At 36.0% G+C, this 25160-nt stretch overlaps 2 protein-coding genes and 1 long non-coding RNA gene across 4 annotated transcripts; 1 reads left to right on the top strand and 2 right to left on the bottom strand.

Moving 5' to 3' along the window:
- Positions 1 to 5249: 5249 nt before the first annotated feature.
- Positions 5250 to 6192, bottom strand: LOC125193284 (transcription factor ORG2-like). The gene is made up of 3 exons (XM_048091054.1): positions 5923 to 6192; positions 5500 to 5835; positions 5250 to 5412 (listed from the first exon to the last, which is right to left on the bottom strand). The coding sequence occupies exons 1-3, from the start codon at positions 6190 to 6192 to the stop codon at positions 5350 to 5352; spliced, it is 669 nt and encodes a 222-aa protein (XP_047947011.1). The 3' UTR covers positions 5250 to 5349.
- Positions 5652 to 6385, top strand: LOC125193285. The gene is made up of 2 exons (XR_007171551.1): positions 5652 to 5786; positions 5895 to 6385. It is a non-coding gene; the product is annotated as an uncharacterized LOC125193285 (long non-coding RNA).
- Positions 6386 to 12733: 6348 nt separating this feature from the next.
- On the bottom strand, positions 12734 to 23516 carry LOC125193045 (kinesin-like protein KIN-7O). Of its 2 annotated transcripts, none has more exons than XM_048090749.1 (31): positions 23380 to 23516; positions 23199 to 23288; positions 22883 to 23001; positions 22609 to 22722; positions 22428 to 22509; positions 21962 to 22029; positions 21808 to 21882; positions 20878 to 21023; positions 20703 to 20805; positions 20180 to 20260; positions 19993 to 20061; positions 19813 to 19872; positions 19573 to 19734; positions 18943 to 18999; positions 18217 to 18453; positions 18082 to 18147; positions 17819 to 18004; positions 17622 to 17726; positions 16062 to 16139; positions 15790 to 15936; positions 15466 to 15579; positions 15293 to 15379; positions 15013 to 15216; positions 14753 to 14929; positions 14461 to 14664; positions 14262 to 14351; positions 14040 to 14180; positions 13849 to 13971; positions 13581 to 13715; positions 13422 to 13493; positions 12734 to 13288 (listed from the first exon to the last, which is right to left on the bottom strand). In XM_048090749.1, the coding sequence occupies exons 1-31, from the start codon at positions 23504 to 23506 to the stop codon at positions 13061 to 13063; spliced, it is 3747 nt and encodes a 1248-aa protein (XP_047946706.1). In that variant the 5' UTR covers positions 23507 to 23516; the 3' UTR covers positions 12734 to 13060. The 2 variants fall into 2 exon arrangements, with proteins under 2 accessions (XP_047946706.1, XP_047946707.1); XM_048090750.1 differs by having other exon boundaries at positions 13581 to 13676.
- Positions 23517 to 25160: the final 1644 nt, after the last annotated feature.

Genomic DNA, 25160 nt, shown 5'->3' with positions numbered 1-25160 from the left:
GCCCAGGAGGGGGTCCTTTTTCCCGGCGACCGCCGCATGATTTCCCGATTTTAAAGGGGACCACGCATTTCCCCCGGGGCCACACTCAAGGGGCCGGTCCCGCTCGACTGTTTTTCTTCCCTTTTCCCTTTTTTTTGGGCCAATTATAAATTTTCAAAAAACACGTAAAAATACCCAAATAGACAAAATTCAAATAATGGACGTGTGAGTGTTTTGAATAAAAACACAAATAACGCCCTTTAAAAATGGAAAATCCAGCTTCATCTACCAACGAAATGTTTATGTGTACCTTTCAAGATGTCAAGAAATCTAGAAATGATCATCTGCCTTTTCTTCACACCTTTGGGGAAGGGAAATTTTTAAACCCCAGGGGGTACGTATCACGGTTTCCCTTTGGGGGGTAATTTCCTCTGGCTTTCCCTCCTCTTCCACCACATTTTTCCCATCTTTTTGGGAGTCTTCTCTTTCCTTGCATGGTTGATTAAGGGTTTTTGTCTTTCCCTCATGGGGCCAATCCTTGGGTCTTGGGATTAAAAGGGCATGTGAGGGGGCCCCGGCCGTATTGAATACCCAAAACCCCGGAAATCGTTTTCGAGATGTGTCGTGAATGCCAGCACTCACCCTTTCCCCGGGGCTCTTTCGTTGGTCTAATTCCCCCCTTCTAACCCATCAAGACATCTCCAAGCCATTCTCTTTACCCCCCTTTTTCCATTCGCCCTTGAAATAAAAACCCGGGGAAAAGTTTGTTTAGTGGTGAAAATTTCCCCGTTTTTGGGTTACCACCCCCGATTGAGGAGGTATTTGGGTTTTAAAATTCGATTGTTGTCCCCTTGATGCACGTAATTCCCCCCTTATTTGACCCCAGGTAGTTTTTTTCCCCTATAGTACAAAAATAAATTTGGACATCATGTCCATCTTGTCAACATCCAAAGGGACGCCCCCCCCTGGTTTTGCTTCTCTCATTCTTCCACCTATAATCATTGGAGGCCATCCCCCAATACCTCAAAGCATCTCCTTCTCCCAACAAGGAGTGACCCCCCCATATTCAACTCATTACCCCCAGGGCCCCCCCGGGGTTTACGACGTTGCAATTTTAAACCCCGTGGTTGGGAATCTTTTCACGTTTTTTGAATCCCCATGCCTCAGAATTTTTTCCCAAAGGGCGCATTGCAAAAGAGATTACTTCCCCTTGGCGTTTGAGTCTCGCTAGGTGGGAATATTTACCCAAGGCCCCATCGCACCCCAAAGTAGCGCCCGAGTTAGGATCCAGTTATTACCAACCCCTTCATCATCCTTAAAAGAAAAGGGAACAATCTGGGGGAACCCGACCCCGGGGGAGACCCCATTAGCCCCCCGTGTTGCGTTTGTATGAACTTGGTCAAGTGCTTTTTGGCATCTTCGAACCCCTGTCCACCAAATCCAGGGCTTCCCTCTTATCAACCCCGGGCCCTTTAACTCAAAGCTTTAAAAACCCCGGCATTATTCATTTGTGGATTAGCAACCCATCTATATCATCGTTCCCGAGGGGTGAATTGGTGGTCTGCCTGCCTCCAAGCCTCCGCATGTTACCACTCCACGAGGGGGAATAAGGGATCCTCATTGTTGTTTTCATTTTTGTTATTCTCTTTGGGTTCCCCTCCTCGTTCTCCATTAGGGTTGGAGAATTACCAAACTGTATAGGTACGGGGGGGAAAGGGGAGGGAATGGAGTTCTCCGAACGGGGGGGTGGCCTTGACCCGGGGAAGATACGCGGATCCTCGGGTTTAATCCTTCGGGGTTTTTTCCTCCCGTTGGATGCTTCGATCTGGGGAGGGTTCTAAAGGGGGACCTTTTGAACAGTGCAATACAACCCCAGAAAAGAAACACCAAGATTAGAGAACTTCAAAATAAAAATGAAAATAAAAAAATAAAATCTACACTTAATCTCAAATTTTTATCACGATATTAAGCTCTAACGAAAAAATATTTCCCCAAAGAAGCGCCAAAACCCCACCCGACTTATTTTAACACAAGTGATACCCGCAAGTGATGAGGAGTGTAGCAATTAGCAAGCAAGAGTATCGTATCCCTAGAGACAAATTTGTATCAACTTAACTCACGAACAAACGTTGACTACTATTTGAGAATCGGGGAAAAGGGTTTATTTTTTCTAACACTAATAAAAGCATATAATAAACAAGTAAAAGAAAGTAAACAAAGTGGAAAAGATAAATGGAGAAAATTGTAGAACTCAAGGGTCCGAGAAATTCCAATCTTTCCCAAACAAATTGTCTTACCCTTTTGGGGTCTCTAGAATTACTAAGTCGACCACAATTATAGATTAAACTCCCTACCGAGGTGAGAAAACCAGAAAGGTGTGGATTGAAGTCCCTTTCTAATCCTAAAACCCCTAACTCCCAAAAGCTCATTAGGTCAAAGACCCACCAAAACCTCAACTCTCTCAAGTTTTATTGCATTAAGGTGTGAATTATTCTTATTTCCGATTAATTATTCTCTCCCGATGTTTGAAACAAAGAATTCAATGAAAGACATAAGAGATGGATACTAAGAACTCTTGTGGAGTGAATCTAGGAATGAAGTCTTCAATCTTCAATTCTCTCTCTCAAAGTAATCTAAGAGGTGTGTGTGAGTGTTGGAGGCGGTAGTGTAGAATGATTCTTGTGGAATCCAACCCTAGTCTTTTCTTCTCATTTTTCCACTTCAAAAATCGCATTTTCAGCATTCAGACGCGTCAAACTTAAGTACCCATCCGGGTAGAATATTTGTGTTGGAAATCCACCCGGCCGGGTGGCCATTTTAGACCCCTTTCTGGACTCATCACGTTGTCTTCATTATACCCGGCCGGGTGTAATTTTTACACATGAAACTCACCCGGCTAGGTGTAGCAGAATTCTCCCCCTTTGTCGCATTTTACTCCTTTTCCATCCATTTTTTTCTAAAATACTCAACAAACACATAAAACTTCAAAAGATAAAATAATTGGCTGGAAATAAACAATTCAAGCATCAAACTTGACATTAAACACTTCAACAGACTAATTAAACCGACTAAAACATGAGTTTATCAATACTTAAATTACACCCTAAAAATCACAAACATTATTTAAAACCTTCTTTCAAATGCAAGTGATAACAACCATAGATGCGCGTGGTTTAGTATAAAACAAAATACTAATTTAAAATTAATGAGTTTCACAATAAATCCAATGCATATATGAATCTCTTTAATTAGGTGGATCTATTTTACACATATACTAATATTTTAGTTATTTAATCCTTTAGTTCCTTATGACTAAGGTGGAACTTTTTAGCATAGAGTTTTAAAAAGATATATTAAGTGTGTTAAATAAACAGAAAAAAAAAAGGTAAGAAAGAGAAAAAATAACGATAATAAAGTAAAAAATGAATAAAATAAGAGTGAAAAAGGGGTAATTACGCGCGTGTTTCGTAGAAAATGTTTTATATTTGTTTCAATTTAGTACAAAAAGTATTAAGTTTACATAAATCATACAAAAATTTACATTAGTTTTTAAGTTAATACATTCCGTTAAATATTTTTTAGACTGTTAATTAGTTTGTAATCTGTCCAACTTATCAGCATAATAATAAAATAATTTAAGATTTAATACAATTAATCACTCTAAGAAAATAAAAGTTAATATAAATTCTTCCGGCAATTGATCGTGGTTTAAAAAAAATTTGTCTCTCAATATACTCTATTTTTTTAATTGTATTATTTACAGAACATACTATAAAATAAGTCCATATTTCATTTTTACAAAAAAGTCAATAATTCGTTAATTTGATGGTGAAGAATGGTAATTTTTTCTCTATGTATTTTTCATTTTTGTGAGGAATAAAAATAATTGAGTTTGAAATAATTAATGGAATGTTTTAATTTAAAATTTTTGTACAAATTTGATACATTGGTGAAACATTTTGTATGAATGATGTAGTTAGAAGTAACGGTATTAGTAGGAACTTGACGAAATGTATCACCAAACTATAATTTAGTTTGTATTTTTAATTATATTAATTTATAGAAGTATAGTCACGTATCACTAGTTGGGTTTGGATCATCTGCTGTACAGAAGACGATGTTCCAACCGTTTATATTATTTTTAAATTATAATATTAAAATATTAATTTATTTTAGTATAAAATAATTTTATGTATGTGCATATTTTAAGTTGTGCACCATCGGAAATCCTTGCCCATCACTAGTCTATGGAGTACCCACAACTTTATTTGGGGAAACAATTGTTTACTATAGTAGCGCGCGACGTATAATTAGACAATTATTATTGTTTGTCTCTAGTGATCAGCCAATTGCCAACTAGTTAAAATCTAAAATATTTGAAATGAAATGCCACGAGTCGATTAATTGTTTATTTCAGTAGCGCGCGACGTATTAAGATTTACACGAGCGTAACTCACATTGGCACAATCGCACACGCTCCCTTCTAGAACGTTTTAGATTCCAACTCCATTTTTTAGTTCGTTACTTTTATAAAAACATTGTGGAATAAATAGTAGGTCTATATATTTAATTTTCTTTGACAATTTTTATTAATTGAATTTGACATTTATTATTTTCCACTCTTTGACATCCATTGATTTTTTCTTATTGAGAGATATGGCCGAATAATTTGATGTTGGTGTTCGTATGTTGCCTTTGCTCTTTAAATATTTTATTCTGACCATAAATTTATATTCCATTCGTTTCATAAAAAGAGATTATTTTTATGATTTTAATTCATCCTATAATAAAAGCTAAAAATATGTACTTCTATTTTTTATATAAAAAAATGCTCTTTAATGGGATGGACCTCATTTTCCATGAATAATATTTTAATAATTTAGTTTTTCTGTTTTCCTCCTATTTTTCGCTTTAACATCATCCTAAAATTGTCGTGAGAATATTTAGATTTGTCGGAGAAGATAAAAAAATTGTTGTGATTAAGTAATAAGGAACTTGTTGGAAAAAGAGTGGGGGAGCCGTGTCAGTGTGCAGCCCATATGGAATTATAGTACTACTATTATAATTTTCTTATTTAAGATTATATTATTAATATATTTAGTTGGTTGCAATGCCAGATCAGTCACAGCAAGAAATGCATCCATAGTGTTAGAATAATCTTAAGATCATTATATAACTAAAAGTCTTAATTAGGTCAAATGACATATGATGCTTCTTTTTGTACACAAAATCACCAATTCAAAATAGTGGGATTCCACAACACAACATCATGAAAGTTAGTACACTCTCCACCACCATGTTGTATTTCATTAATGTAATAACCCTACTTTACAAGAATGAAATAAAACATGAGATTAATTGATATCCTAGCTACATCAAAGGCCACACTTTCTCCTTCAACTCTTGAGCGTCTATCACTTGACCATTTTGTGCCTAATTACAAAAACCCAAAATCATAAGCAACAAAATAAAATAAAATGAAAAAAAAAATGATTTACTATAAGCATATTATAATTGCACCTGAAAATGAAGATTGTAGAAAAGCCTGCCTTGAAATGACTCAAAACAAGAAGCATTGACCACCACACAACCTTGTTCCTCCAATCTCAAGATTGCTTCAGACAGCGAGCACTTGTCTGATTTGGGCATCGATGTCTGAATAACGACTTCAGCGTCGGTGATTCGAGTTGCCGAAGCTGCCGCTGCTGAATTATAATTAGGGCTTCGTTTCTTGAATTCAAGAGATGAGCTTGAGATGAATCTCTCCTTCCTCTCGCTCAATCTCTCCACCTCTCTCTGCAGCTCAGGTATGTATTTCAGCACCCTCGAAATCGTGGACGGAATACTCAACTTTTTCTGCATTTCAATGCAAATTTCAATTAATTAATTTATTTATTATATTTATATATATGTAGAAAAATGGTGATGAAAAAATATGCTTACAGAGTGATCTTGATGAGGGAGGAGAGAGCGAAGGTTGGCATACAAAGTGTTCATCTTCTTGCGGCGATCACGCTCGCTTGCATTGTGGTTGAGTTTCTTCACCTTCTTATCTCCATCTCCATCTCCATCTCCATTTTTGAGTGAGGGAGATTGGAGATCATTGGAATTACCTCCTGAGGTCTCACTTCTCTCTCTGCAAAAATAGCTCAAGTTTTCTTCATCATTCATAGCCCATCCATATGGAAAATATTGAGGAGAAATTGCCAACATTTTCAAGTGGAAATTGAATTACTAGTATATTTCTTTGATATCTTGTTTAGGTGATATGTTATGTTACTATAGTTGATGAATTGCACTATTTATACATACTCGGATTCCACTAATAATCTAGTTACCATTTCAACTCTACTACATCATCTTCATATTTTAATGTATGATTAAACTATTCATCCATGTTATTTTACTTTGTGATATGGATTACTACTCATCAAAGCATTTACAGAAAGATTCTTTTACTTAAATATATAAATGATCCATTCCGAATCAAAATGGTTTCACACCTAAATTATAGGTATGCCAATCAAACCACTCATAAGGTTTCGAGCCAACCTTATGTGAGTACGGTTAATTAGGTGTGGACTAAGTGGGTTGTGGTTTTTATTCGGTTATAAAAATTCAACCATATTCCTAAAAGTTTGGGTTCAAAGCTAGCCCAATGAACTAATCGAACTAATACTGATAAAATAACATATGATCAATCCAATATGTAATAGTGAAAATAAGCCATATAGTATATGTAACAGCCCGCTTTCCTAGGGTACAATAAATGCGGCCACTGCTACCAAAACGGACTCAAAGAAATGAACGAAGGCTAGGATTTCAATTAAAGAGTGTTGACCAAAAGATTAGAAAGAACTATCAGAGTGTTTAAAGCAATAACTTAACCTCGAAACTCGAATAAGAAAAGGAAGGTGTAATAAATGACGTTCAACAATGTCAAGAGTATGACATAGTTTTCCAAGATAAAAACCACAAGATAGTCTAAAGCCTCTAACTCGAAAGGAGAGTGCAACATATTCGAAATAAACATAAGTGTATCAAAACTCAGCGGAAAACGACCAAGAGAAAGAATAGCTATGTATGAAGACACAACTACGCTTGAAGTTTCAAATATCCATCTTAATTAATTATCATGCTCAACACCCGCCACCGCTCGTCATCGTTCAACCTGCACATAAGGAAAACACATGCAGGGCTGAGTATTTTGAAATACTCTAAAGTGAACTCGTTGCCAAAACATTTTATAAGTTATGCCACCCTTACCAAGTGAACTCGAGTTTTAAGCAGTTTAAAGAGAATTTCACGAGTATCACAAAAATATTTAAGATAGATTGGCCAATCAAACAACTCCCCATTTTCTCATCAATTCATAAATCACAATCTTTCCATAGTGCGACGAAAGTGTGGCCACACTTTTCACCCACGAGACCGGCCGACTAGCAAGGACGGCTCCCGATCCCCTCGTGTACACAGCCTGGTAGGGTTTGTGGCCCATACTCAGACCCGAATTCATATAAACATATCCATAGCCCTATTGCCCAATGGAGCGAACTCACAAACTAGGCATCAGGCGCACAATATCACAATAAAACAGACATAGGCATGGCATAACAGTTAAACCACCCTTATAACACCAATCAATATTTTCGACAAAATAAAAGAGAGTTTTAAGAGTAAAGCCCACCTCGACTGCTTAGATTTCAAGTAGTTTCGCTTTTCCGTTATCCGGCTTCGCAACCGAGGTTTCACCTTTTTAATCACATAGGCACATATCACAAATTAGGTCCAACACAACTCTTACTCATGCATGTCTCAATACCTTTCCCTTTTTCCCATCGATTTATCTTAACATTACTAATCAATCAAGATCATGTTTATCAAACAAGTTCCATTCGCATCTCAACTCTAGATCAACATATGTCACACAAGGATATTTAGCCATCAAACACACACTACACCAACACAACACACACACACACGCACACACACGCGCACGCCACACATACACACGCCACACACATGTAGTATTATTCCCATATCCCTTTTATCCCACTTTCACTCAACCAAGATGCATGAGGGTTCAAGAAGACCGATTAATCGGTTAGAAAGAAGAGGAATCAAGTAGAAGGAAGAAGATTAATATAAGAATACCTTTTTGAGAAAAACGATCGGTAGAAAGTAAGTAAAGACTTGGTTCTTCGAAAATTCTTGGATCAAACTTCAATTTCTTCTCAAAGGATGAAGGATTAATGGAGTAAAGTAGAAGAAAGTTGAAGGAGAGAGTTGAGAGGGAGGGGGGACGAAAATATGGGGGCTAGGGTTTAGGAGTCCTCTTATTTATAGTGCTCAACAAGATCTTTAGGTAATTAGGATAGAATATTTGGTAAGATTTCATTCTCCACAATTAAATAAATAAATATTGTGAAGTAGGGAAGAAGAATTAACAAAAATAGACTAGGGTATCAAGACATGAAATTTTTGAAATATATGGCTCCTGATTAGCCAAGATTACGTTTTGGTATATTTTACGGAGTAGAATAAAATATCACGGAGCAAAATAAATATATAAAAAAAATTCTCCCATTGGAGAAAGGGGAAATAGGCGTGTAGTAGCCTTTTTAAATAAGGCATGGATTTTTAATATCAACTAAAATAAGATATGGCAAGATCTCTTGAAGTATGGAAAGATTTGGTAGAATATTTAAATTCTAGGTATGGAAGGAAATCAAATAAGAGATCAATTAAAATAAAGTAAATTCCTCCTTCCCAAAGCTAGGTGATTTTCGAAAATAACCTTAATATCAATAAGGCTCGATTTTTCCCATTAAGAAATAGGGAAATAATTGGGTCTTGGATTTAATTTGGATAATTATCCCAAGAATTAAATTAAATCCGGAAAAATAGAATTCCTCCTTCAAAAATCAAGGGGGTTCGAAAATCTCAAGAATTGGGTGGCTAATATTTATGGAAATTTTTTCTAATATTCTCACTCACCCTTAAACAATTAAATCTCCTCATAATTTAATAAATCACATGCCACATCACATAATCAACAAGTTTGACTTTTCAAACTTCCAACGCGAACCCTAGACTCGACTCGGTCATAGCAACTCATGCGATAAATGCATTCACAAATTAATTTACGTCTCCACGTCATCAATAATAAATCCTAGGGTTCTAAAATTAGGGTTCGGAAATTCGGGATGTTACAGTATATAGGAAGTAAAATATTTAAATATGATAACTTCGAGATTTATGCATAAACTCAAATATGATTAAATATTAACTTAAATTTTATACTCCATATAAAATAAAATAAAATAAAATAAAACATAAACATATTTTTGAGAAATTTGAGGGAATATTTTAAAAATTAAATATTTTTTATAGTAAATTTACTTTTTTCTAATTTATTATTTCTTAATTATAGTATATAAAAATCTAACATATATCTATATTTAAATACTATTTTTATATTTATTTATATTGTAAAAATTATCAATGAAGTCTTGAGTTAATTAGGCAAAAAGATAGGACAATAGTTATACCTAGGTCCAACCTACAGAACCCGACCATTGAGTTCCGAGTTAACCTTACTTAACTTACAGGTTAATAAGGTGTGAGCTAATTGAATTATAATTTTATAGGATAAAAAATCTCAATCCTAATCTTTAAATTTAGCAGACTATCGGGGCTAGTTCGCAAATTGCGGACTACACCGGAAGCCCTAGTAACCGTATCATCAAGTTGATCTTTTCTTGATCATACTGCACCAATGACCAATCACTTTATTTAAACACGTATTGCATCAATTAGACATGGAGTAGTATTTTATTTGTAGACGATGTAAAAGGATTTCTCCATTGGATCTGATTGGTATTATATTGTAAATTAATCAAACACAACGGAAAAAAGAAAACGAAAAATTAGATGTTTTCATTTATAAATATTATCTCATAACATATCATTATTCGTATTATTATTAGTAGTAGTAGTACTTATGCATTATAATCATTTTCTCCCCCTACAATATGTTTATTAATCAATGCCGGTTGGATATAAAGTTTAGAATTAAGTGAACAGATCCAACTTGTTTGGACTTATGTCAGTTTATATTTATATCCAACTCGATTTCTGTTGTGGACAGGATTGTTGTTGCATATATATCCATTTTCTCATTGTAAATTGTATCTAGTGAAATTTGTAGTTTGTAATCGCCTCTGAATATACCCTAAATGTAGATAAGCATTTTATCGAATTGAATAAAAAAATTTGGGCAAACTGCCTTAAAAGCTATAAATTTTTTTCATTTTCCGATATATCCCACGAACTAAAAATTGGCGTATAATGTCATGAACTTTACTCTCGGTTGCCGTTTTCCCGTAATGGATTTTCCGGCCATGAAGCAAGCTAACGTGTCTTTTTAAGCTAACGTGGTTGCTGACGTGTCAAACTGCCCTAAAAGTCACAAACTATTTCCATTTTTCAGTTTTTCCCACGAACTAAAAAATTATCCAGTTGACGTATCCTTTTAAGCCAGCATAGTTGCTAAGTATATACTGACGTGTTAAAATTATGCTCACAAAATCCCCAAATTCACTCCTAATTCACTCTCCATTTTTTACCCTAAATTCACACCCCCAAATTCCCTTCACTCTACTCTCAAATCGGTGTTGATGACGATGAGCACGGCGACGGCGAGGGGCTTCTGCATGGTAGCGGAAGAGTCACTTTCCTGATTCTTAAACACCGCCACGTCGACTGACCGCGACTTCTTCTCGCTCCGCTTCCTACACAAGATAAATAATACTCCCTCCGTCCCAAGATAAGTGACTTGTATTCCTTTTTGGGGTGTCCCACTATAAGTGACATATTTCCATTTTTAGCAAAAAGTCATCTCTCTTACTTTATTCTCCACCTACTTTATTCTCTCCTCTCTCCTCTACTTTTCTCTCTCTCATACTTTACTCTCTCCACTTTAACTTATTTAAATACCATTCCTTAAATCCCGTGCCCAAAAGAAGTAGGTCACTTATCTTGGGACGGAGGGAGTAGTAACAGTAAGAGAAACAGCCCTAGAACAAATCCAATTGCAATTCCCGCAATGACGCTGCCATGTAGCTTCTTCTTCCCTCCGCCGCTCGCTCTGCTTCCTACACAAGATAAATTATAGTAACAGCAAGAGAAACAGCCCTAGAACAAATCCAATTGCAATTCCCGCAATGACGCTGCCACGTAGCTTCTTCTTCCCTCCGCCGCTACCACTCGAAGCACGTGATGTCAAGAGGCTTCCCACAAAGAGAAGTGCCAAGAAATGATTCCTTTGATTTTCCCACAAGGCCTTTCGGAACGGAGTCATTTAAATTGTTGAAAGATACGTTGAATTGGTCAAGATTTGGGAGCTAAAGTGATTATTCTAAAAAAAATGAAATTGAAATCGAAACCACACATTCAAACCAAAAAAATTGATTGAATTCGAACAAATTGAAAAATCGCACATTCAATCGAAATTGACCAAAAACGGGAAAAATCAAAATTGGATTACAACAAAAATCATGACAGGAGGGAGAAGAAATCGCGACGAGAGAATGGAAAAAGTTTGTGGGAAAAACCAGGAAATGAGATTTTAGGGTTAATGAATTTTCGGCATTTTCTACATCAGATTCAGGTTTGCCACATGCGCAAGATTTCGACCGGAAAACTCTAGGGTCAGGTCAAATGGGAAATTCAACAACCCGGCAAAGTTCATGACATTATACACCAATTTTTTAGTTCATGGGAAAAATAAAAAAATAGAAAAAGGTTCGCGAACTTTTTCATGGTACCAATTTTGGTTCGTAAAATTTGAGAATATCTTCTGGGTTCCATGAACTTCGATTTAATATCATTAGATTTAATTTAATCAATGCTTCCTTCAAATTGTTGTAACTCAAATCTAACTCCTAGAAAAACCAATCTCATTAAAGAATTGGGGATTTTTTCGGAGAGAGATTTGTGATCAAGATTTGAGCATTTAAGCTTGGCAGCAGAGCTCCATGGATTATTAGGGAGAGATGAAGTGAGATTATTGTGTTGAAGAACGAGAGAAGATGAGATAGAGAGACTCACTGGGAACGAACCAGATAAGGAATTAAAATTCAGACTAAAAATGATATTTTGGCAAAGTTCACGGATCAAATTCAATTGATATTAAATCGAAGTTCATGGATTTCAAAAGATATTGTCTTAACGTTACGGACTAAATTGATACCTTGACAAAAAAATGTTCCCTTTTATCTTTTTAATATTGATTATAAAAAATTGTGTACTATTTATCTTTTTTTTATTGATTGATCACTTGCTTAGTTTATTTGCTGAGAATATAACCTCTAAATTGAGATTCTTTTTCTCTTTTTATATTATACTGTCACGTCACAGTAGTCCTATTTAGAAGGGACAGAGGGAGCAAGGTAGAGAGGGTGTTAACAATGTCAAGGGCAAGGGAAACACACGCTGGCACGTGCCAAATAATATTCTTAATTGAGTTGGCACGAGTTTTTGGAAAGCGAACACGTGCTGGGTTCGGATAGTTGGAGACATGCACGTGATAATTTGAGGTTGTGACGAATATATTTGTTGGACAGGGACATGATCTTGCATATGGATTAGGTAGTCTACCATTTCTTATATTTATGAAGGCATTAAATTAAGGGGCTGGGGGCATTAAAAAAAAGCAATGAATAGCTGGTTCAACCAAGAACATTGATAAAAATAATAGGAATTGGATCTCATATTCCTAAATGATCCATTTCATTTAACTACTAATGTACATTGACATATATGAATAAACAAACTTGGCTTACAGGTGAATATTACCTAATTGACTAATTCCATGTCATTCAAAAAAATTCCTCATTCTACATCGTTTTCTAGCACTATAGTCTTATATAGATTACAAAATGACACGACAAATTTGGTTAAATTACTTGGTTAATTCTCAGAATTTTCTCCATGGATGTATATCCGCTGTACAAGATATATAGAGACTATATTCCAAAAAGTTAAGAATAATAAAAATCTTCATGAATGAGTTTAATTATTACTGACCCTTGGTGAGTGCAAGCTCTTTCTTGGCATACAAGAGTTCTTTACCATATTGAGATAGTTGATTCTTCAGCTTTCTTGTAGCCTCTTCATATCTCTGGTTCATGAAGTCCATCTCACTCATTGACTCCTGGTATCTTACACGAAGAGCATCCAGTTTCGCCTGAGTTCCTCGGAGTCTCATCCTCAGTTTAGCCCTCAACAAGTCGTTGCCCACTCTATCCTGATAAAATTAAGCAGAAAACAAACCCGTGGCAGTTTTAGATTTAAGCTAGCTTGGACTCTTACTAATTTGACTAGCCTTGATGTTTTTGATGATCATATGTAAAGTATATTTAAGGTGTAAGGTGTCATACATTGTGCATCTGGTGTTCCATACTAGCAAGACTACTGCTCTGCTGCTCTAACTCATGTTTTAACTTTAATACCTGCACACACATTGTTCTAGAGTTACTCTTATTGATATGATGTACAAATTTATGCCCAGTTACTAATTTTTATAACTATATACAAACCTGAGAATCATCAAAAGCAACAGGTTGCCTTGTTTCCAATTCTTGGACTTGGGCCAGCAAAGATTGCCTTTCATTTCTGAGAATACTCAATTCCAACTGTAAAATTTCCACCTTTTCATGTAACTTTTGGCTTTTCTGGAGATTAAAGGCCAGAGAAAATTTTCAGTACCCATATATGGAGACGACAAGATTAGCTCGTTCTTCATAACGATCAAAAGTTTTCAGTACCCAATTACCCATATAGGAATCAAGCAGAGTAATGACCTACCTCTGGAGATCCATTGCTCTGATTATCAGAAGCAATAGCTTGTTCTTCATTTGTGCAGAGGTTCTCCCGTTTCACCTCGAGATCCTTGCAGTTTTGTTGACATATCTCCAGTTCATTCCTTACCTAATGGTGACATATAGTCAAAGAGGGAAATTTTCTCATATAATGCATCTCATGAACCAGATTACTACCTCAGCCAATTTCTCAGAAACTGAAGCTATTTCTACCATGTATAGTTTTTCCTTTTCTTCAATGGATTCCATGGCAGCTCTCTCTTTGGACAGCCATATGGCTTTATCCTCCTCCATGGACAAGAGTGCTTCAGTGAGTTGCTACAAGAAACAACAATAGAATTTACCGTGAACAATTAATGGCTAGAGGGGTTTGAATATCATATCATTTTACTGTAATACCATTGACAACTCCTCCCTCTCTTCCGACAGAGATCCGATAGTAGTCTCCATTTCCCTTGCTTGAAATCTTGATTCTTCCAAACTTGTTCTCTGTAACATTATGATGGTAACTTTGAGCAAAATGCAAACTCTGCTATAATCCAAGAGCAGGGGCAACAACATTGTGGGGACATGCGAGTATTAAACCCACAAAGCTTACAAGTTGTGAAACTTCTTCCTCTAGTTTTCCCAACTCTGAATTTGACAGCTGCAACTCATCGGACAACACCCCCAAATCAGAAGCCAAACTTTCAGCTCTGGAGGTGGCTATGTCCTTTTCCTCATTTGCAATGGCCAGTTGTTCGCCTAAAGATGCAATTTGTGCCTCCATCTCAAAAGCAAGCACTTCCAGATTTTTGAATTGCTGAATAAAACAACACAGAAACAAGACAAGGAACGATATAAATAAAATTTATTTTTTGATAAATTGTTCAACATATATTTGTAACCACCTCGAGGTCAGGCAAAGAACCCTTGGACCGTTTCTGATCAAAAACAGTTGAGCTTCTATCAATAGTTGAATCACGCCTTCTTCCAATATTAGATTCACGTTTGCTCATGTCACGTTCAAGCATTGCCTTCTGGCCTTGAAGTGTCTTAAGTTCTCTCTCTGCACATGACTTCTCGCCCTAGCATCAGCAAAGTATATACATGTGATGTCTAAATCAAAAAGCATAAAGAAAAGGAAAAGAAAGAACAAATTATATAAAACCTCAAGCTTTGTTTTCTCCTGTACAGCATTCTTCAGTTTGGACTCAACATCTTTCAACCTAGTTTTTGTTTTCTCCAATTCCTTTCTTAGACTTTCCTTTTCCTTCGCCATGGAACTTGATGACAGAGATGAAATCTCCTTCTGAAGCAATTGAATTTGACAAAGAAGTTCCGACTCCTCAGCTTCATGTTTTTCATGAAGTTCCTAAAGAAAAAGAAGACTGCGTAAAAATGTAGACTGAGAAATCAAAAGATATCTGAAATAAAATGAAGTAACTTACTATCAGCATGTTTGCAGAATTTTGACCCTCTAGGCTTAATTCTTGTATCCTACTAGCATGCTCTGAAACCAGGTTGTGAAGGGCAAGCTAGATTTCAACAAGAAATACAAAAGAACCATCAGTGTTGGGATTTATCTCTCCACCACATACACACATGCTACATGCAGAAATACCTTCTCATCCTCAAGCTCCAGAATTTTGTTCCTCAAGCAGGACTCCACCTTCTCGTGGCTCCGAACTGTTGATTCAAGTTGAACTAAACTTTGGGAAACTGATGGTCTAAGATCCTGGCACACCAAAATATATTTTTTTGTAAGGCAACAGTAAAGTCTCGTATAAGATCATTAATAGCATTATCGTTCATACATTGCAAAAATGTGTACATGTAATTGCAAGACAACATTAAATTCTTCTATTTTCCTGTGGGGTGGGTGCACCAGTATCAGGTATATTTTAGTTAAATATAAAAGGGGAAGTACACTAAAACAACTACTTACAAAAATCAGGTTTGGTATCTGAGATGAAAGATTGAGAAGTTCATCTACAACTGAAGAAAGAGACTCTGTAAGATTTCTTGAATTCTCAAATTCCAGCTTTATTTCCTGTGCTTCTGTTAATAGGCTACTCAGCCAATCAGATTCTTCCTGTAAGAAGTTAAGAAACAATAAGCTTTGTTACTTAACAGCTACTACTTACTAGGAAATGTGGAAAAAAAGTATGGGAATCATTTGATATATATACATATATTGCTGAACCACTAGAGTATTACCAGGCTAGACTCTGCTGAAGCAAGTTTGTCACGAGCTACAGTTGCTTCGTCGCGTGCTAGCATAAGTTCCTTTGTAACCTGAATAACAGAGCATAATAACAAGAAGCAATGATTTTAACAGCACACAAGAGAGTTTTGATAATAAAAGATGTCCGCAAGGAAAAACTCACGTCAACTATGTTGTAGAATAAGTATCCGACATCTGTTATGTATCTCAGTCAAACTTAGAGTCTTGTAATGTGTATAAGAGCTTTGTATACTGGTAATAATGAACTACTTTTCTCTAATATGACTCTATACTTTTCCACATGTGTTTATATTTAATTGTTCTACATGGTATCCGAGCGAATTCGAATCTATCTCTAATTTAGACTGTAAAAAAACAAAATTAAGGTTTCTGGTTCTGTCGCTGCTCTGCTCTATGTTGTTCTGCTACTCTGCTCTATTTTGATCTGCTGATCTGCTCTGTTCTGTTGCTCTACTCTGCCCGTTCTACGACTCCAATTGATCTGGTCAGGACTTCTCGATAGCCTGGAACCATCTCTGCCCTGCCCTATTTTGTTCTTCTACCTCTGATGCACTGTTCATAGCAGACTCTGCATGGTTTCTTACACAACTCTGAATTCCTGCTCGAATGTCTAATAGAGATCCTAAATCCACTTTTGGGACATTGCCCCAACTGCTTCACCGACTTTGTTCGGTTCATCCTGCCCCTGCCACCAGTCTTGTTTTGATACCACTGCTTACTGCTACCAACTACTCTACCGACTTTGCTCAGTTTCTACTACAACTTCTGATTAGGTTTTTGGTTTCTTCAAATCTTCTAAAATGTCAAATTTTGATTTCAAACCTAATCTAGAGACCACTATCATAGTATCATATTGAATGTTTTTAACTAGTACTACTACTGCCACCTCCACTACAACTGCCACGCCACTACCATTACCATTACCACTATCACTACAGGGGGACATTTCGCAGAACTTTATACCAAGCTGGACATGATCCATATATATGTTCCAGCTTGAGGGGGAGTATTATAGAATAAGTATCCCACATCGGTTACGTATCCTAGTTATGCGTAGTGTCTTGTAATATATAAGAGCTTTGTAAAGTATTAATAATGAACTCCCTTTTTCTAATGTCTCTACGTTACCTATACTTCAGTGCTCTACAAACTATTTACAGCTACTCCTTGATGTAGCGAAAATGATACTTCCTTTTTCGGCTAAAACCAAAACATCTAATCTCACATACTCCGTCCCAAGTTACTTGAGTCGTATTCCAATTTGGGTTGTGTCCCAAGTTACTTGAGTCATTTCTTTTTTTGGCTAAAAACAAAACATTTAATCTCACCTACTTTATTCTCTCTTTTACTTTACTCTCTCTTCTTTCTCTCACTTTATTTCTCCCCTCTACTTTATTTAACTCACTAAACACAACTTTCTTAAATCCCATGCCGAAAAGAAACGCCTCAAGTAACATGGGACGGAGAGAGTACCAGTATAAATAAAATTGTTAGAAGTGTTAACTTTAACTACCATGGGCAAGAACACGTACCTTTTCATATTTCTCCTGTGCCGCTATAGTCTGCTCGGTTGCCAGGCCATATACATTATTAAAATTTTGCAGGCTTGAGGAGTTTTCCATCTCTAATATAGCGATCTGCATATCAATTTTGATGATTCTACACATGAAAGGTGACTGGGAAGGCATTGGAAGTATATTGAAAATAAGGAAAGCAAAAGGCAAGTAACCTTTTCCTGTAGCTTCTTTATCACTAGAATGGTATCCGAATCCTTCAAGGATTTATTACCATCTATATTAGATACAGAGCTGGTAATCTGAGCAGAGCAGCCTCTGCAATTCCCACAAAGATCAGCCGAACCAACCTCAGCAAGCTTCGCCATCAAGCATTCTATCTGGATTGTACTCATTGTCCTCTGTCAAGTGCAAAAAGTAGTGTAAGAAACAGTAACACTGCCCCTGTGTTATAAGCATAGAAGCAAGAGAAACTAACATGAGTTTCGAGTTCTAAGAACAAATTTTCATATTCTGTTTGCAGTTCAGCCAAGCCATTGCTCTCCTGCAACAAAATCAATTAATACCAGAGAAAATCATAAACGTAGGATATAAACAAATGACGAATATGAACCATAGGCGAACTCCTTTTTCTGGGTGGAACTTTTTTTCGACTGGTAACATTCAGCAGAGCTTGGGGTGCAGGAAGAGCGCAGTCTTCAGAAGCAACCCTATTACATTCCTCATCTTGTAAACAGAAATCAGCAGTACTTGCTCCATCGACCAACTCTTCAAAAGGAAGAAGTGGTCCTGCAATCCGATCTTCTCTTCTTGACTTAACTTCAGAAGTTTTCTCTTTGACCAAAGATAACTACAGAACCATTGGAGAATGGTAACGCATACTTATGGATATATAAGTGTCACATTAAGAATGCTCAGGCAATCAGCACCAAAAGGAAAATATGTGTGCTATGAAGTCAAGGCAGTCACTAACAAGAGAGAGAAATATACAGTATTGAAATTAAATCCTTAACAAGAGCAAGCCTATTGTCCATCAGAGTTTGTCATCTTCAGCATATGCAAATATTTCGAATAAGCTAAATCTGTATCTCTGAACCACACTCCAGCTAAAGTTATTTATACAAATTGGTTGTCCTAACATCAAAACATTTCCAGTGGCAAAATACTACTACAAAACAAAACCATGCTGCTCAGATAGTTCACTGTATAGGTTGATAAAAGGTATGCCTTTCTAATCCAGCCCAATTAAGAAGCATTATTTCCATTTCTATTCATGAGCAGAAAATTAGACAATATGAAAGCATGCCTTCCATAACATCAGGATGATAGTATAATTTACCTTCTTTGGTTTCTCTTTACCAAGATTTCCAGGGCACCAGGTATCACGCCTTTTTGCCTGTGACAAAGAACACATTTAAATGCTGCACAGAGCTATCAAGAGATGAAATGCTTGCTAAGTGCACAATACATTGGAGTGGAAGCACAAAATTTCATGTAACCAGACAACTCAATAAGAAACAATATTCTTGCATTTGTTTTGTGTATTCAATTCTCCAGTAAGTATGCTGGAAACAAAGACATCAAATTGAAGCAGAAATTCCCTGACTGAAATCCAAAATCTTTTAAGGCATGAAGAACCAAGATATTGTACACCTTGAGACGTGCTCTATGCAACTTGCCAGGAAGGTGGTTGGTTTTGTAGCGAACTGGGCATATCTATGGTATTTCAGAAAGAAATTAACCATTGCTTGCTTTGATTTATCAGAGCATTTGAAAAGATATAGAAAGCTGATTATTGTGTGCTATCAAACTAAGTAATAGTGATTAAAGTATCAGCATTAAAAGATAATACATAATTGAAGTTTTTAGCACTAATAAAGCAACGAATTTGGAACCAGCCTTATAAGTGGTATTGCAGCACATCCTGTAAACAACATAAAATGTAAAAAATGGTAAAAGACAAAAATACCTTCTTGTAGAAACCACCAGCCTCTTCCCTATTAGCACAAAATACCATAGAACTTAAGTTTTCAATTTTCTTGGCTTGCTCTTGCAACCTCTTCTCTTGTTCAGCCTGAGCTCTCTTTTCTTCCTCCAGCTCTAAAGCCATTCTCTCTCTCTCCAATTCACACTGCAGATAATACATGCTTTTAGATCATGTGAAACTGTATACATAGGTTAATGTGAAAGGCTAACAATTAAAACAAACCTTTAGCAAAGTATTCCGCAGGTTCAGAATTTCCTCTTCAAGATGTTCAGAGTGTAAACCCTTACAAAATAAACAAGATTAAGCATGCTACCATGAAAGACGGTTATAATTTCAACCTACTAACAAGAACATGCTTGATATGCAGCACATTGGCATTCATACAAATTACAAAGTAATCACCTGCAGTTTTGCTCGAAGTTCCTCTATCTCTTTTTTCTGACGTTTAAGCAATGCAGCATCAGTCAATATCTGCAATTACAATTACATTAGGTCAAATGCAGGTACTCATCAAAGGAAAATAAAGGCTTTCACTATCAAGAAGTGCAAGCAAGAGATTATTACTCTTAAGATAACACACGAATATTACCTCATTTACATGGGCACAATTTGTCACATGCAGTGCTCTGCTAGCAAATTGAAGACTACTTTTAGTCTCATCAGCATGAATCTGCAATTACATAAGGAACAACATCATTAAGTATGTATGTGCTCGTAGCTAGGACTTGGTTGATGATTTAAAAAGTATCCAAATGGCTTTAAAATGTCTAATCTGTAGGACCAAGAAAACAACAAGACAAAATTAAGCAACAGCAGAAATACTACACCAGCAACCATCAACGCTCCGAGCATTTTTTCGTTGGGAAATAGTGCTTTTTGTGCTAACCAATTTTAAAGCAGAGGGGGAGAAAGAGGGAAAAGACAAACATAAATTCATCCAAAGAAGCTCATAAAATCACTACAGTGACTACACAACAGTAATTTCAGTACAAGTCATGCTAGTGTTTTACTTTGAGTTAATAAAACTACAATAGTCAATATCACCCGAATCAATGTTAACAAAGGATTTGAACTTTCTGAAAAAGAGAAAAAATAATAATTCAAACATTCACCTGTGCAAGTGTAATATTGCATATGATACCGGTATTCGAATTTCCACCCAATGCGGGTTGCAGAATACGTGTAAGTTTGCTGTCTCGATATGGGACATGTCCGCTGCAATATTTTAGGCAACACATTACAGTTATGAAATCAAATTATCTGATGTCAGCAGAAATTCATGCATACCCTTGGCTCTCAGTGCCTTCACTCAATTTTTTAATTACAGTTCCTAAAATCATCAGGCTTTTATTGATGTGGGAGCCCTCCTTTAAGCGTACACCTTCTGCTCCAGTCTTTGCAGCACGTTCTGAACCAGCAAGATCCACCAAATTCTACCAAAGTTCATTCAAGAACCAAGAACTAAATAAGGCAAGGACCACAGAGACTGATGGGTACTTCATAGTTATGAAAATTGAAAAGAAATCAGAGCGAAATGGTAACAAGAAGCAAAAATTGTTGGGAAGGGGACCAAGGAAATAGATCCTTCTAAAAATTATTCAAACCGCAAAATCTCATGTAGAATACTCGATTAGAAAGTTGGGTCTGGTAGTGAATGAATAATTAACCAAAAGAAGACATCAAAGGTTAAAAAATAACTACAAGAGGATAAGTTAATTCAAAGTGCTTGCAAGCATTACATCAGAAGAGAAAACAAAGTGGGGCTTAAGTTTGTAAACGACTCACATCTTGTCAAAGGGGATACCCATGCATCTTTTTCAAGGGGAAAAATGTCCATACTTGATATTAGCACTTACTAGGCAGTTTAACCAGCAAGTTACTTCTTATAAATGATATGTTTTTATCCAATACAAGTATGAGAAATGAAAATCAGTTGGACCTCTAGATACCTAACAAATGATATAAACAAGGAACCTCTTTTTGTGATCTCAAACTTAAGAAAACTTATGACCATCACCAAAACGACCTTTCGTGGGACATGCTGTAAGACTGTGACGCTCTGAGTGTCCTATGTTCTTCGATTCCAAAGAAATATCTTTTGTTAGACTAGTCATACTTTTCCAAAGAAAGATCTCAATATAGGAAAACAATGGAACTGATTTTCAGATGGAAAGTTCATGATAAGTATATAATGAAAGGCATGAAAAGGATAGATACCAAGACAGAGACACGAACTGCATCACATGGGAGTTCTGCTCCAGAGTCATCAGTTGTCTGCCTGCTCTCAATAATCTAGCTCAAATAACTCGTGATTAGTTTCTAAGAAACTTAGCTTAAAACTTAGGCACGAAGACATACATAATGTGCATACCATGCGGAATATTGTGTGCGACCTACTACTGTAGGTATTCATATTTGTCTCTCCAACATGACGATGAGCTGTAAATTTAGAGAAAAAATGGGTTGAGTTGCCACTATAGTTCATAAAAATTTGAATTAGGTTGAGGTGGCAGTTTTCCATTTTTGAGCATCTTTCCTTTCACATGCTCAAGATAGCATAGTAATTACTGGTTAGACATATGTCTGATTAAAAAGAGGTATATGAAGGATTGAATTTCAACAAACCTCTAATGCTGAATACATATATTATCACTTTTGGCATGAATAAATTTCCAGGCAAGTTGGAGATTTTATATATTATTTCATATATAGGATAGAAAGATCATAAAGGGACTTGACCTGTTACAGATCAATGTAATTCACACTTGTAGAAATATCTATGTCATAAATTTTGAAAGTAAAATGTCTGGTAAATTCACAAAGAGCAAAAGGCTTACATTCTCCGAACTCCATAAGTTCAAGGATTTGCTCAGCAGAAGCCACAATTTCTTCTCTTAAACCAGCAACAAAGATGCCTCGCTTCATTTTCAGAAGATGAATTGTTGCATACACACATAGTGCTGTCCTCAGTAATATGTTACTGAAATTAAGATATGTAAAGCCAAATTACATTTCTACCTCAATACTCTCATGAATCTGCAGTCTTCTATGTTCAGGGGCTAACAAGTCATTTATCTCCTCGTTGTAAATTTCCAAGTACGACATACGCAAAAGAAACTCTCTATCCATTTCCTTGTAGGAGAAAGATGAAAACCAAGTATTAGGACTACACAACCTACAATAACAAAACAAATCTCAAAGAACAAGATGCACCAGAGGGAACAAACTGCATAACTATTCGCATAATTATGCAACAAAGAAGCCAAAAGGCAGGTAAAGCTAGAACAACTACCTGTTGTATAATGCAAAAGAGATCGTGGATAGCTAAGGGGATTACTCCGGGCTCTGACTTTGATCCACGCATCGTATGCGTTTTTCCACTACTCGTTTGCCCATATGCAAAAACAGTCCCTAACCAGAAAAAATTATAAATGCACAAAATTTCTCAAATTTGGGTCTGAAACATGTCCTATTATTCGAGGGAACGAAACAGGTGATACATTGAGGGACATTAATTTCCTTTTATCCAAAATAGAGAGATCAAAAACGGAAATGGAAGCAATATTGGCATAAAATGCGAATTTGATGACTTCCTAACGAATTCATACCATTGAAACCACGAACTGCGGCTTCTACGATATCTCTTGTCCTAGCATTGTAAACGTCTTGAGTTCTGCAATCTTCTCCAAAAATTTGATCTGCACGTTGAATTAAAACCACAGAAGGAGAAAAATGAAAACATGAATAAGAAGCGATAGTTCAAAATCAAAAAATTGAGCTAGAATCTACCAAAATCAAATTTGGTGGTGGGCTGGTTGGGTATGTAAATGGAATTCCCGGAAATGCGCCAAGGGCTGGCCTTGGCGTCTTCGGCAGAGAGGGGCCTAGCTCTCACTGAGACGTGTATCCTCTCCATCTCTCCTTCGACTGTGTGTGAAGCTAGAGAGAGAACTGAAAAGGGTTCAGATGAATTTCCCGCCTCCTTAAATTTGGGTAACCGATTCAATTAAATTTTTCAAACATTTTAACTCGTGTCTATGTCATCTCTATATTTATATTTATGTGAAAATTGTTAATTTATTATGATTATCTGTTGTATTTATAACTATAATGTTTTTTGGTCAATTTCATCCAATTTCATTCCATAGTAGATTAAGGTTTATGTTTAGAAGTTGGGGATAAATATGATTTTGATGAATTTGGGGTCGAATTAGTAAAATTAAGGGTTCGCATGAATTTAGGGTTGAATTTTGTTTTTAAAATATTAATTTGTAATGAATTGATATTAGAGGATTAATTTATATTAGTTGATATTTATTTATAATTTGTGGATGAATTTTATGTTTGAAGTGTGAGTTTGTAACTTTGTTTTTTTTTAATTATTTTTAATAGATGGACGGTTCCTGCTTAAGAGCTTAATTGTGGTACGGGCCTAAGGATCCATCAGTGTTATTTCTTCAGCATAAGCACATTTCTCATCTACGTGTTTGGTCTTTTATCGAACAATTTGGGTTTGGGTTTGTCTTGCCTAGTGGGAAGCCAATAAACCTCGACCATGAGCTTATCACTACCCTAGTCGAGCTTTGGGGGCCAAAGACACACACTTTCCATCTACCTGTTGGACAAGCGACGGTGACCTTCAGGATATGAACGTCTTGTGGGGCTTGAGAGTAGACTATTATGATTTCGGTGGCCTGTGAGCGTACAACTAAAGGATGGTCTAACTTGGGTCTTCGCCTATTCAGGTGGATACCCAACACATACGCAGAAAGGACGAAATCTGGTATTCTGGTGACATTTTTGCTCAATAGGGTGAGGATATCTTTGGGTGATTACAATTATAAGTACAAAAAATAATCTGAATGAAATTAACAATTTTGACATAAAACCTAAATCATAAAATCGGGGAAAACTACATAATAATAAACCGATATGCAATTGACATAGAAATGATGACAATGATATACTCTCTTCGTTCCATAGTAGTTGAGTCATTTTGTCATTTTGGTACGTTCCATAGTAGTGAAATCATTTCTTTTTTAGTAAAAGTCTACACATGTCTCTTACTCACTTTACTCTCTCTTACTTTTTCTCTATTAATGTCTCTATTGTTTTCATTTCTTACTTTATTATTATTTTATTTAACTCACTTAACACAATTTTTATTAAATCGCGTGCGAAAAGAAATAAGAAGAAATAAGGAGAGGAACGACGCTTCTATCAAAGGAAGGGGTAAAAATTGTGTTCAAATTTGAGACCTAAGAATTATCATTACGGGTATTTAGGCCATCCGCATCTCTGTCTCTTATCCGTCTCTTAACCGTCTCATCTCTTAACTATTCATGGGTCCCACTGTACTTTTCAGCTCATCTCTTAACTAAGAGACAACACCTGCATCCCTCCATCTCTTAACCATCTCTTAACTATTCATTCAATTTCATTTTTTTATTTTTAATTCCAACTAATTCATTTAATAAAAACACACTTCATTAAATAAAATAAAAATTACAAATTAAAAACCTAAAAAAATAAAAAAATACATAATTTAAAATCCTAAAAAAAAAAAAAAA

This window comes from Salvia hispanica, chromosome 6, assembly GCF_023119035.1.
Source record: "Salvia hispanica cultivar TCC Black 2014 chromosome 6, UniMelb_Shisp_WGS_1.0, whole genome shotgun sequence".
NCBI lineage: Eukaryota > Viridiplantae > Streptophyta > Magnoliopsida > Lamiales > Lamiaceae > Salvia > Salvia hispanica.
The sequence above is the reverse complement of the archived record's forward strand: the minus strand, read 5'-3'. Positions and strand labels throughout refer to the sequence as shown.